The sequence below is a fragment of the Magallana gigas genome, chromosome 6 (assembly GCF_963853765.1).
Source record: "Magallana gigas chromosome 6, xbMagGiga1.1, whole genome shotgun sequence".
NCBI lineage: Eukaryota > Metazoa > Mollusca > Bivalvia > Ostreida > Ostreidae > Magallana > Magallana gigas.
The window spans coordinates 23,559,298-23,572,939 of NC_088858.1; the positions used below are offsets into that span (position 1 = coordinate 23,559,298).

Sequence of the window (13,642 nt, forward strand, 5' to 3'; positions counted from 1 at the left end):
TAATTACATATATAATAAATTACTTTGGAAAACTTTACTCTCTTAAAAGTATCCTGGCAAAGTAAATTTATTAAACCTGCCTGGAGACTCAGGGGACATAGGTTTGAATCCCAGTCTGGTCCGTCAATATCTCCCATCCTTTTCCGTTAAAGTCACCGAAACACAACACTTTGATAAGAACTACCAGTGCATACATCATGTAAAAAATAGAGTAGCAATAAATAGTTCACTTCATTGCATGGGGTGTTGTTTTACACACAGGTCATAGCACTGATGTTCAAGCAATCTACAAAATCTGTCGCCCGGGTGAGGAAGAGGAAATGCGAAATTTAGTTTTTGATAACCACAAGCTCCTCTGACATGGCTGTGGTACATCCAACTTCATTAGTATTCTACACAGAGGTCTGCTGGTCGCCCCCACAGGAATCCCGATTACTGGTCATTTGTTTGGAGAGTTAAGATACAATTAAATGAGAGACACTTTGATGTTAATTGGTGATTGAATGTACCACAGACTTTGCAACTGGAATTAATGTATATTAAAACACATGTATACATTTGTTGGGTGATACAGTGGACTTGCATAGTATTAGAGAAAAAATCCAAAACTTTAGTATAAAACAGTATCTCAGTTGAAAGCCAAACAGAATACATTTACATTAGTTTTTGTAGGGGGAGGATGTGATGGAGCATAGACTGTATAAAAGTTGTATAGTGTGTATTATTTGTAGTATAAATGAGAGCAGATAGAATGATTTTTTCCTGTTTTGTTTTGTTCAACCTCACTCTGATAACCCGAAAATGTTATTTGAACCAGTGTTAACTAGTGTTAACTTGCATAATATTCTTAGGGTGAGCTTGACTCTTTCTCTTGTTTTCCAGTGGATTTATTCATCAGATTCCTTTGCCAAAAGTATGACCTACTGCTACAATACCAGCAGTGATCCTGAAGTAAAACTTGCTTTATTATGTGTGGTACGTTAGAAGTTTCATGTCACTTTTCAATACCCAGGTAAGGCTTGGACAATACCACATCTAAAACCGTATATTCATTTATTATATGATTCTGTGCTTTGTCATACAGTGTTATTTTAATTGTGTTTCATTGCATATTATTTTGAAGACTGCTTTTTTTAACTGGTTTTTGTTGTTAAAACTATATTGTCGAAACTGTAGTTCCAGGAGTAAACATGTGTAAATTTGAAAGATTTTGAAATTGCAAAAAATTACAAGCATGAGAATAAATATGTGAAGTACCATTGCTAAACCTGCTGTTTTAAATGCTATTGCTAGCTTTGCTGTTGTACATGATATTGCTAGACACTGTTATGAATGCTTTTGCTGGATTTGTCCTTGATGATGTTCCCCATGCAGTCTGAGCAGTGACTGTGGTGGTTTTATATCATCATAGATTAACAGACACGTCCACTGGAGGACTGTGTCGGTGGATTCTTCACCCAGTGTCAGCACAGGCGTGGTTCAAACACTGAACATGCTGGCACTGGCTTTGCGGATTCACACAAACTTACAGATTGATATAAGCAGACCTTTAAAATACTTGAAAGGTTTTCCTAAATTCCAAATTAGTATAAGAATTTTCATGTCAGAAAAGAACAATGTCAAAAAGCCCCTTTCATCCTAATGTTCTTTTCTAAGAATGGAGCCCCTGTGAGCTGGTCACCCTCTCATTGGTAATTATCATTTTAATCTTTCCTTCCTTTGTGCAGGTTGCTCTAGGTAAAGAACAGATCAAGGAACCTAATAGTGGATATTTTGATAGCGAATTAAATGATACTGACTTCAGAAGTCGTGGTGTGGAGGGTAAAAAGCGGCCTGATGAGGACTTCACAGTGACCATGCCTTGAGGTAAATGTTAAGCCTACTATTGAATGCATATGCTTTCACTGGGTAAGGATAATGTTATCCTTACATGTACTCCCTAAGCAACTTTTTCCTGCTGTTTGCTAATTTTTGTCGATGTTTCTCAGATAAGTGTTTGATTTTACATAGGGGTGCCATCTGGATTTTAAGCAATACTGTTGAAATGATGTTTTCATCTTGAAATAAGGGTTCATAGATAAAGTCAGGGTTAGAATCTAATTAATAGAATCTTAGCCTCCATGTAATGGTAAATTATTGTGATTTTCACTTATCTAACTTATTCCCTTGCCATGGCACAAATACTCACTGGATGAAAACTCAAATTTTAACACAACTAATTGAAGATCAAATATTTAAAAGTCATCAGAAATTCTGACAATCTCAATGCAATTTTCGAAAAATTTATAATATTATTTGCAGGTTTCACAATATTATTGGCAAGCTTATGAACCACTTCCATTTATTGATGAGTATACGTATGTGCTCTGTAGTGAAATCTCTACAGCTTGTTTCTTCCATTTTACAGGATATAGCATCCCTCTTGGTATGTTGGAAGAGACAGTGACAAGGAACGATAAATTTTTCTATAACTACCCGGCATACACAGAATACATAGTAGAGGATCCGCGGCAGGTTTGTCTGAAATACCTGGTACAGTTCACCAAGGGCAGTGCAAGATAATACCGACCCCCAGTTCTAACACTGGCTGGACAGGGGTCAGGGCTAACTCATTGAGACTTGCTCTCTGTAAACCTTGTATGCTCATAGTTATTATTCAGGTACAAAAACATGGATCATTTTCTCCCGACAGTCCACACAAATCAAATAACTTGTTATCACTGTACATTAATGTACAAATATGTTGATGTCTGGCACACTCTGTAGTGAATTTGTTGGACTGCGTATTTTGTGTCGAGAATTATTATTAGAGACAATGATTTTTATTCTACTTTATTATCACTGATATGAGATGTGTGGTAGATCCAGTATTGTTGACCTATGGTGGAAATACTGCTCTGTTGTTTGTGATATATTGAGTTATGGTAGCTATGTTGTTCTCATCTATGTGTAGATCATCTCATTATTCAAAGACAAGAATTTTTCTCTTACCAATCTTTGTCACTTTGTAGAGTTTATGCCTGTACTACATATGCTTTTGATTGACTTCGAAGCATGTTCAAACTGGGTTTTTTTTCTCTTTCTTCCTATATAAAACAAAGAAAGGTTATTTCATTTTATACCTTTATATAAGTTAAGGGGAATTATCCCACTTCATTTACAGAGATGAAATAATTTTGTGTGCAATCTATTGTGTGATGTCAGACTTGTAAGAATCAAGATTTGACACGCCAAGTTTGTTATCTTGATTAGATTTACTTCTCATAATAAAGTAAATAAGTATTTGAGATTTTTTTTGGATAGATTTGAACTAGAAATCATTCAATATCAAAATTGTATATATAGTATATACATTGTACCTGTCTATTATAACGTTTGTGTTGTCAGCAGTTAACAAGATTGGTTTCAAACTGTTGATAATTCTTATAGAGCTATTATTAACATAGGTAGTCATTAATAATTTTTACTTCGAAATATTTTTTAAAGAGGATGGTACTACATGGAGTAAATATTACATTAAAAATTAAAAAATATATGCAGTAGTCACTTTTAAAGTGCTATTTTAAATGAAAGAGAGAATTATTGATATAATTTTATATATTTATTAGAGATTATGAAATTTATCTATCACAAATTTTGAATTTTTTGTCTTGTTATATTTTTGGTACTTTCATACACAGTACTAAATTAATCAGTTTTAGAGGATTTGAATCTTGTAGAGATTTTACTTTTTCATACATGTACTTTTCTGTAATTATTGAGCACTTTGGTAGGGTTAATCGAGTTCTAGGCGTAATTTCTACCCATCCACTGGTTTATAAATGTTTAAACTATTTACCTCTTATTATTGTGAGACTCTTGCGTTTAAGTCTATTTTGCCGTTCCCACAAAATGAATGTAATGGCCAAATTGTTTTGTGTATTGTTGGCTTCTTGTAAAAGAATCTTCTTTTTTTTTATTATATGACAAAAACTCTAATTTGGGAGGAAGATATAACAACAAGCGATGAGAATTTTCGGAGAACATTTTCTTTCTTTCAAAGCGCAAAGGCTCACTACCAATGACATTAACAAGATGGACACTTTTCTCAATTTTTATTCATAACACCAAAGGAATAGACATGTTACTGAACAATGCTAAAAAAAAATAATAAAATTTAATTCATAGATGTCAATAATAATATACGTTCTTGTTTTGTATACCTCATTAACAAATGTGTACAATATCATAACACACTTTTTGATTAAATAAGATCAGGCAATAGATAAAGCCTTTGTAAGCAAAACAACTATCAGCTGGACATAATAATGAAGAGCAATTTAGTCTTGATACAGAATAAATACAAAAGTGACTTCAACAAAATAACATATTAATTAAGACAAATAGCACAGAAACCAATCGGTTAAAGGAAAAAATTGCACAGTCCATACAGAGTTTAGAAAATGCCCAATATCACCGACAACACACAGAACCAGGATCACAACAATAAATTGACGGCAAAAGTCCATGATTTGCGGTCTAAGTTGACAACAAAGGAAGTCCGTAATCAATGGAAAAGACAGGTGTCTGTTTCTATCCTGGTCATTTTGTTTATATATATGTGATCTGATATTGACAAATACCCGTTTATAAATGGAAACTAGAGAATCGGAATTTAAAGGTAATAATAAACTACATGTACTGACAAATTAACCGTGTTATCGTCATGACGCTGATAATCATTGTAAAATTTCAATCTGTACACTGTACGTGTGATACCGGTATTGAAAACATTATTTTTTTAAAGTTCTAATTCACTCGTTCAAACGAACAATAAAATATTTATAAAATAAAACTCAAAATACCCATATCTATAGGAACAGCTCGCTTGCGGGAGTGCAACATACATGTACTTCGAAAATGAAGAAAGAACAAAAATATGTTTATCCCGCCTTAAATAACAAGATTCTTAGTTTCCATTTTCCGATTTCCAGCGACCATTTTTTAAAAAAAAATCTGTCATAAATACCCTTGTTAACAGCTGCAGTAGCACCGTAACCTCAAGCTCGGAAAATATGTAACCCGAATTTCGATTTTTCTAAACCAATTTCCTGGAGAGCCTTTCTAAAAACAAAAATATCTCTTGCTGTTGAATAAGAAATGCTTTTTTCACACCTAAAAACCTTTTTTTTTGCAATATCTGATTGGCCGAAATAAATACATGTACTCTTGAGACAATTTTATGTATCCCCCGTCCTTTATAACTTTAGAACTAACTACATTCTCACTCAATTCCAAGATTGGACCCACAAGTGCCTCTGAATTGTCCAGTGAATATACGATGAAGATACGTCGATTTCATAATTTTACATGTAAATGATGTAGAGTATGGGACGTATTTAACTTAATACCGAATTCTTAGGAAGTCGAACTACATATGTATATTACAATGAAATTAATTTGCACGTACATGTGAATTTATCTGTACATTAATTAATGAAGCGAAATATATAAAAGTTGTAAATAAATAATTTTAGTTGCAGCTCTTCCTTACTCTTGAATTCACCTTTATAAATATAGATATTTCATTGATATTTAAGTTTACACTTAATGCCCTTTAACATGAGTTTTTATTACGTACTGCTGATTGTTGATTAGTTATTAAAAATTATCACATTTCAAAGCATTTTTGACACTTTAGAGGAAAAGCGATTTTTAAAGCCAATATTTTCGACGGACAGTAGCTGCTAATTAAACTTAAAAGTATAATTATGAAAGTAAAAAGACATATCGATATACCACAGAAAGTAGGATTCACCCCCTCCCCACACACACAGACCAAATCTTCTTTGAAATATTATGTAGTATATAAATAAAACTAATGTATCTTCAATCTTCTAGGTATCTGATTCTTTTGGCGATTCCGGTCAGACACTCTCCAACCATCATCTCGCCGTGACCAAGGATACACACACCGCGTGGATCTTTTATTCCTCCTTCAGGAATGATGTACCTCAGGAATCGCCCGTCTTTGTCCAACATGTGAATCTTGTTACCCTGAAAATCTGTTACAATGACATGACCAACAGAATCAGTAGCAACTGATAGAGCTTTAAAATCTTCGTCCTTCCCCGAGTACGAGTACCGGAATATGCCTAATCTATCGACAGCAATGACTGCTTTTTTCTCCCAGTCAGTTACAATGATATCCTCGTTGACATTCTCAGTGATGTACATCACCCGTTTGTACAGAGGTTGACACTGCGAGTCGTACTGGATTTCCTGGAGCACGGTACCGGTACTGCTGTATCGAACGACTTTGGACTGATCGTCTTTACGGAGACAGACCAGTAGATCACCAGACGCGGCGCTTGTGACGCCGTATGGCGTCCAGTCCCCGGTAGTGAACATCGTCTCCACAGTGTCGGTGTCTGATATCATTTTCAAGGCTTTTTGATGTTGATCACTGTACACTACTTGTTTGTTGTACATACATAGGTACATGCCATAGTCAGTAATGCTGACGGTGTGGTGGAGGTGTCCCTGGAGATCAAACAGTTTCAGTTCTCTACTATATCCTCCCATCCACACTTTTTTATCGTCGGTAACGGCCATGTCAAACAGACGAGATTTATACTTTTTACTAGCAGGGAACCCAGTGTATATAACAGAAGTAACTGTTGGTACCTCTAACATTCTTCTACCTGATAACGCCTTTTCTTTTAATTTATTTTCTAAATATTCATCTATTTTATACTCATAAAAGTTCGGAAATGAATATTGTGAGACCTCACTCATTATCTTCTGATTCTGAATCACTGATACAAAATTCTGTATTTCTTTGACATTCTTTGCTGTATGTAATTTTGCCGTTTTTGCGTTCATATCATCCACTCTTCTAATCATTTCTACCAATTCGGTCTTTTGTTTCTGTAGTACAACCTCGTGTTCCTTTTGCATGCCATCCAGTTCCTGGTGAAGTTTTTTCACGGTCTTTTCGATCAGTTTGATCCACTCTTCTCCCCGCTCTGTAACTTCATCTTTTCTCAATTGGTAAACCGAGGGTATTGAGGACAGCAGCTTCGTCGTGTGATCCAGTGTTCTTTGTAATTCATGTTTAGATGACTGAAGTCGATCATTTTCCCGTGCAATCATTTTTAAAAGTTCCTCAATTTTATCGGATAGCTCGGACATTTCGTGCGATTTGTGTTTGATAGAAACGCAAAGCATGCAAATTGGAGCATCACAAGTTTTACAGTATGCGGAGCAATCGTTTTGGGGATGGGAATCACAGTGGCATGTGTCGTCATCATCCTTGCTGGTGTAATCTACAATGTCATGGCCGTTTTTCGATTTCACGCGTAGATGTATGAGGGCACAGGGGTCACAGAGATTGACCCTGCATCGTCTGCAGATAAACGAGACTGGTTGCTGACACAAGTTACATTCCACCACATGCTGGGCTTCATCTCTAGATGCCATCATAAAAGATTTAGTGTGCCCTGTAAAAGGTTTTTATCAGAAACATATATTAAATCATACATTGTTTAATTAAGTTTGCAAATGAGTTATTACCTGGGCTGATAATTAAAAAAAATACATGGATGTTTCGATGATAGAAGGATTTTTTTTCGCCAGGATACATGCAATGCTTTGTTTAGTAATTCATGCGGGATAAGAAGGTGGCGATATTGCAAAAGAAAAAATATATAACCCGCGATAACTTTAAAAGAAATCCATTAAATTGATTGTAAAAAGTAAGTAAAATTAACTAAATTACTGTCAATGTACATCAGTACGCCAAATCGTCTTCTATTAGAATTTGAGACAGACATCATCATGATATTTTCGTGCAGTTCGGTTCGTGACTTTCTTACGTAGATAAAGGTTACGACCAATCGATAAACGGGGCGTGTAGATTTCAATTTTTTAAATCTATGAATTACAATTGATTTCCGTAAGAAACAGAGGGAGCCATATTTAGTGTATGTAATCATACTAAATTAACACTGTATTTCTTAATATAACAGATTTCGTTGTAAAGTTTACAAATTATGCTTGATGTATTTTAGCTGCAGCTAGTTGTATTGACGCTATGCCCTCCATGGGCCAATGATTTACAAATGATTGTTATTTTCTATTTACATGATCATATGATTATCTAAGGGGACTTAATACTTTAAATATAATTCATATAAAGTAATCACTACTCTAAATACCTTTGACAATATAGCACGGTGTCAGTGGGACAAAGGCCACAACTTATACATGCACAATCAGAATTAAAACATCGTGTCATGTTACAAAATCTGAAAGCCTCTTTCTTTTTTAGATTAAATCGTTATAGGCAATCATCAGCCATAGTAAAAAAGTGGCATTTTCTTTTTCAAAATATCGTATTCATGTACATTTTTTTAGTTATTTCATCTGATATCACACAACATTACAGTAGTCTTAACAGGATGCATGCTTGCTAGTGTATTCATCATTATATATCAACTTTCATTTATTAAAACTTCGTCTTAATATACCAGTCTTGGTTAAAGTATTACCTCACATTAGGAACATAACTTCCAAAATAAAAGAAAATCCCTCTCAAACAGGCACATAATCAACTTTCGGTTTATGATCCCTTATATATATATGGATCCTTATACACTATGGGCGCGCTTGATTTAGCTAACTGGGTGTACACTTACTAGTTTACACCGGTGTAGACATTTTGTATTGTGTATCAAGTGCACTTAAATGGGGAAGTGTATATGAGGTAGAGAAAGGAGAATAAAAATGGCGGAAAAGGATGCAGTTTTAACAGAGAAACGGCAATCCGAGGCTTCTTTCTGATGTAAATGCAATAAAATAAATATGTTTCAAAGGATGACTACGATATTTGCGAGAAAGTAATTTTTTAAAAGAAGAATTTTCCTTTCAATTGCAGAAATGATCAACATCTAAACTGCAGCTTTTAACTTTACGTAATTGTGTTAAATAAAAGTATGCTGTTACCAAGTACTGTTTTCATAGGGGGCGATCATCACGGTTTCTTGATTCTCCATATGATAATACCGACTTCATACATAGTCAGCGCATGTTTGCATATTGTTCTTCCTTTAGCAGTGGGTTTATATTTGCATTATTAGTATCTAAGTTATGTTAAAGGGAGATTAATAGACAAACATGCGCTCATGGTTCAAATTAAAGAAAAATGACTCTTCTTACTTTCGCTTTCTCTGTTGTAATCAAGGGTTGATACATGTTGAATATTATAATTATCAATTCTATCACGTGACGTGTAAGGTAGCATGTTATGTTTTTCGAACACGTTAAGTCGTCAAACATTGATATAAAGTCTTCTGTACTTCTCTACTTACTAGTACATGGTGGTGGTCTAATTGTTGAAACTATGGTAAATAGTATATTTATACCATATAGAATAAAAAGGGCTATGATGAAAGAGTGATCGCATATTTTTTTTATACGATTGGCATTGTTATTTATGCTAGTCTAATTTTAGTACCATTCTATCTGCAATAATGTAGCCCTCTCCCGATTTTTTTTGGGGGGGGGGGGGGGAGAGGGCTACAACTCCATAGGATCTCCGTAATGGTGCAATTGCGGGAGTGATTCACTCCCGCAACAATTTCGTCTCAAATCGTATATAAATGACAATAACATTTGCATTTCTTACCTGAACTCAAACATTGTAGATGTCTATGGCATAAATTAATCCAAAAATATCAAGTATAGTCCATATATCGGTTATTTTTCGTGTATGTCAACAACACAAGTTGAATTCGTCCGCCATGTTTACTGACCTTGACCGGTCTTATTTCTGGACAGCCAATGAGAATTCAGGAGCGGATCTTGAACTGAATATAGGAATTCCCCTATTTTAAACATAATTAACGCGGTAAATATGATATTTCCATTATATACCATTTCCTTAAATGATATTTTAGTGATAGAACGAGGTAAGATCGATTATCTACACTGACATTCACGTTATCAAGCCCATCAAAACTCCAAGCGTAAATCCCATAAAATCACGCGAGAACTGTCATGGCTGCTGAAAAAGACGACTGGTAAACATGCTGATGTGTTTTATCTGGTTTTGATTTATATACGGTTACTTTGTTCAACCTGAATTAAAAAATCGTTTTATCTAAAGGAGGTCAATTATAAAATCATCTTTTCAGACCGAAGTCAGTAGCATTAAAAAATTAATTTTGCACCATTACGGAGATCCTGTGGAATTTTAGCCCTCTCCAGTAAACATCAGATATAAAAAAATCGGAGAGGGCTACATTATTGCAGCTAGTACCATTCTGATAATGTCAGCTCCACCTCTCATGCATATTAATATCATCTTATGCTCGATCAAGGGGATATAAGCGAAACCTCTGTTTTTTGGAAGTTGTTAGGAGAAAAGCATAGAATTAGCTAATTGTATCACAGTCTAAACTATTCATTAATGTTGGAAATTGTCAAGACTCTTTGATAAAATAAACCAAATTAATATTAGGTTAAGAAATAAACGCAACAGAAGAGACAAAAAAAAGACACAAAATCCGGTGCTTGGTGCGGTCATCCTTTAATGGCTTTCATACAAAAGACAAATTATATGTGACTTCTAAATCATTTGTCAAGTTTCCAATCATAACATTCGTCCGCCATATTGGTGTCGGTGCTACACCCAGCATCACATGCCCCCGACTCTGTGAAATAGGGGTTCATAGATAAAGTCCGGTTTAGAATCTAATTAATAGAATCTTCGCCTCCATGTAATGGTAAATTATTGTAATTTTCACTTATCTAACTTATTCCCTTGGCACAAATACTCACTGGATGAAAACTCAAACTTTAACACAACTAATTGAAGATCAAATATTTAAAAGTCATCAGAAATTCTGACAATCTCAATGCAATTTTCGAAAATTTATATTATTATTTGCAGGTTTCAAAATATTATTTGCAAGCTTATGAACCACTTCCATTTATTGGTGAGTATACCTATGTGTTCTGTAAGGAAATCTCTACAGCTTGTTTCTTCCATTTTATAGGATATAGCATCCCTCTTGATATGTTTGAAGAGAAAGTGACATTAAATAATAATTAATTTTTCTATAACTACCCGGCACGCACAGAATACATAGTAGAGGATCCGCGGCAAGTTTGTCTGAAATACCTGGTACAGTTCACCAAGGGCAGTGCAAGATAATACCGACCCCCAGTACTAACACTGGCTGGACAGGGGTCAGGGCTAACTCATGGAGGCTTGCTCTCTGTAAACCTTGTATGCTCATAGTTATCATTCAGGTACAAAAACATGGATCATTTACTCCCGACAGTCCACACAAATCAAATAACTTGTTATCACTGTACATTAATGTACAAATATGTTGATGTCTGGCACACTCTGTGGTGAATTTGTTGGACTCCGTTTTTTGTGTCGAGAATATTATTAGAGACAATGATTATTATTCTACTTTATTATCACTGATATGAGATGTGTGGTAGATCCAGTATTGTTGACCTATGGTGGAAATACTGCTCTGTTGTTTGTGATATATTGGGTTATGGTTGCTATGTTGTTCTCATCTATGTGTAGATCATCTCATTATTTAAAGACAAGAATTTTTCTCTTACCAATCTTTGTCACTTTTAAAGTTTATGCCTGTTCTACATATGCTTTAGATTGACTTCGAAGCATGTTCAAAACTGGGTTTTTTTTTCTCTTTCTTCATATATAAAACAAAGAAAGGTTATTTCATTTTATACCTTTATATAAGTTAAGGGGAATTATCCCACTTCATTTACAGAGATGAAATAATTTTGTGTGCAATCTATTGTGTGATGTCAGACTTTTAAGAATCAAGATTTGACACACCAAGTTTGTTATCTTGATTAGATTTGCTTGTCATAATAAAGTAAATAAGTATTTGAAATTTTTTTTGGATAGATTTGAACTAGAAATCATTCAATATCAAAATTGTATATATAGTATATACATTGTACCTGTCTATTATAACATTTGTGTTGTCAGCAGTTAACAAGATTGGTTTCTAACTGTTGATAATTCTTATAGAGCTATTATTAACAAAGGTAGTCATTAATAATTTTTACTTCGAAATATTTTTTAAAGAGGCTGGTACTACATGGAGTAAATATTACATTAAAAATTAAAAAATATATGCAGTAGTCACTTTTAAAGTTCTATTTTAAATGAAAGAGAGAATTATTGATATAATTTTATATATTTATTTGAGATTATGAAATTTATCTATCACAAATTTTGAATTTTTTGTCTTGTTATATTTTTGGTACTTTCATACACAGTACTAAATTAATCAGTTTTAGAGGATTTGAATCTTGTAGAGATTTTACTTTTTTATACATGTGCTTTTCTGTAATTATTGAGCACTAATATTTTTTTGAAACACTTACATATAATGAATATTTGTGAATCAAATATAAAGCTGTCTTTTTGTTTCTAATTGATGTAGATAAGACATTGATGTAGAATTTGTAGTGAATGTTGTGAGGCCATCTTGGAGCTGTAATTGGTGTACATGTATATATCATCTCTGTAGCTTAAATGTAACATCATAACAAATTGTATTTTGATATATCCCAATAAATCTGAAAGCCTCTATTCTGTTTGTGAATAAATGTGCAACTTCGATATACGCTACAATCTATTTTTTTCAACATTTCCAAGGTTTTAAAACCAAGTTTACCAACCAAGTTCTTTGTTATGGAAAATACTCATGTACGTTACTGTATGGCCAAACTTGTTTTGGGTTTATGAAAAAATACACACAGGAAAGAATTACATAAACAGCGATTATGAAATCTAAGTCACGGTCATACCTCACGTCTTTTTTTCAGAGATACAAAACCGTATCATGTAATAGAATATTGTAGAACAAATATTGACTAAGGTTGAGGTCAACATTGATTATATTATATAAGGACCCCCCCCCCCCCCTTGACGAAATATTTCATGACGCGATACAATACATAATACAAAATAACGCGAAGCATATCATTTCATATTACAGTGTTGTATCATTTTGTATCATGTTACGTTATTGTAATTGAATCAAAATATGAATCAATGTTAATTATGTTGAATAAAATTATATTATATGGTATGATAATATATAATTTTAATTTAGATGAAAAAAGTCTGATCAAAACCTACGAAAAATATGAAAAGCAATGTGTTTCTGCTTGTAATTTTTTTCCCAAAACTACATGCATTTTCTGCTTGTAATTTTTTCCAAAACTACATGCATTTTCATAACAAATTGCATTTCTTTTTTGAAAAGGGATTATACGTTTTACTTTTTAAGACCAATAGTTGGGAATCAAATTGATAAGAGATTTTGATAGAGTAAATAATTGAATAATGAATAATAGAGTGTGAAAATGAATTTAATTCTTAAGTCAATTGGTAGGGTGAATTGAGTTCTATGCGTAATTTCTACCCATCCACTGGTTTATAAATGTTTAAACTATTTACCTCTAATTATTGTGAGACTCTTGCGTTTAAGTCTATTTTGCCGTTCCCACAAATGAATATAATGGCCAAATTGTTTTGTATATTGTTGGCTTCTTGTAAAAGGTGTTTTTTTCATTATATGACAAAAACTCTAATTTG

General features: G+C 33.6%; 2 protein-coding genes across 2 annotated transcripts in view; one reads left to right on the forward strand and one right to left on the reverse strand.

Moving 5' to 3' along the window:
* Positions 1-3,759, forward strand: part of LOC105319280 (poly [ADP-ribose] polymerase tankyrase) — a 68,440-nt gene extending 64,681 nt beyond the window's left edge. Inside the window, exon 53 of the mRNA XM_066088768.1 lies at positions 2,408-3,759. Within this exon, the coding sequence (XP_065944840.1) occupies positions 2,408-2,562 (155 nt within the window). The 3' untranslated portion in view covers positions 2,563-3,759. The remainder of the gene's footprint in view (positions 1-2,407) is intronic.
* A 318-nt stretch (positions 3,760-4,077) lies between these two features.
* Positions 4,078-8,655, reverse strand: LOC136276507 (E3 ubiquitin-protein ligase TRIM71-like). Its single transcript, XM_066088701.1, has 2 exons — positions 8,532-8,655; positions 4,078-7,481 (listed from the first exon to the last, which is right to left on the reverse strand). The coding sequence occupies exon 2, from the start codon at positions 7,462-7,464 to the stop codon at positions 5,869-5,871; it is 1,596 nt and encodes a 531-aa protein (XP_065944773.1). The 5' UTR covers positions 7,465-7,481; positions 8,532-8,655; the 3' UTR covers positions 4,078-5,868.
* Positions 8,656-13,642: the final 4,987 nt, after the last annotated feature.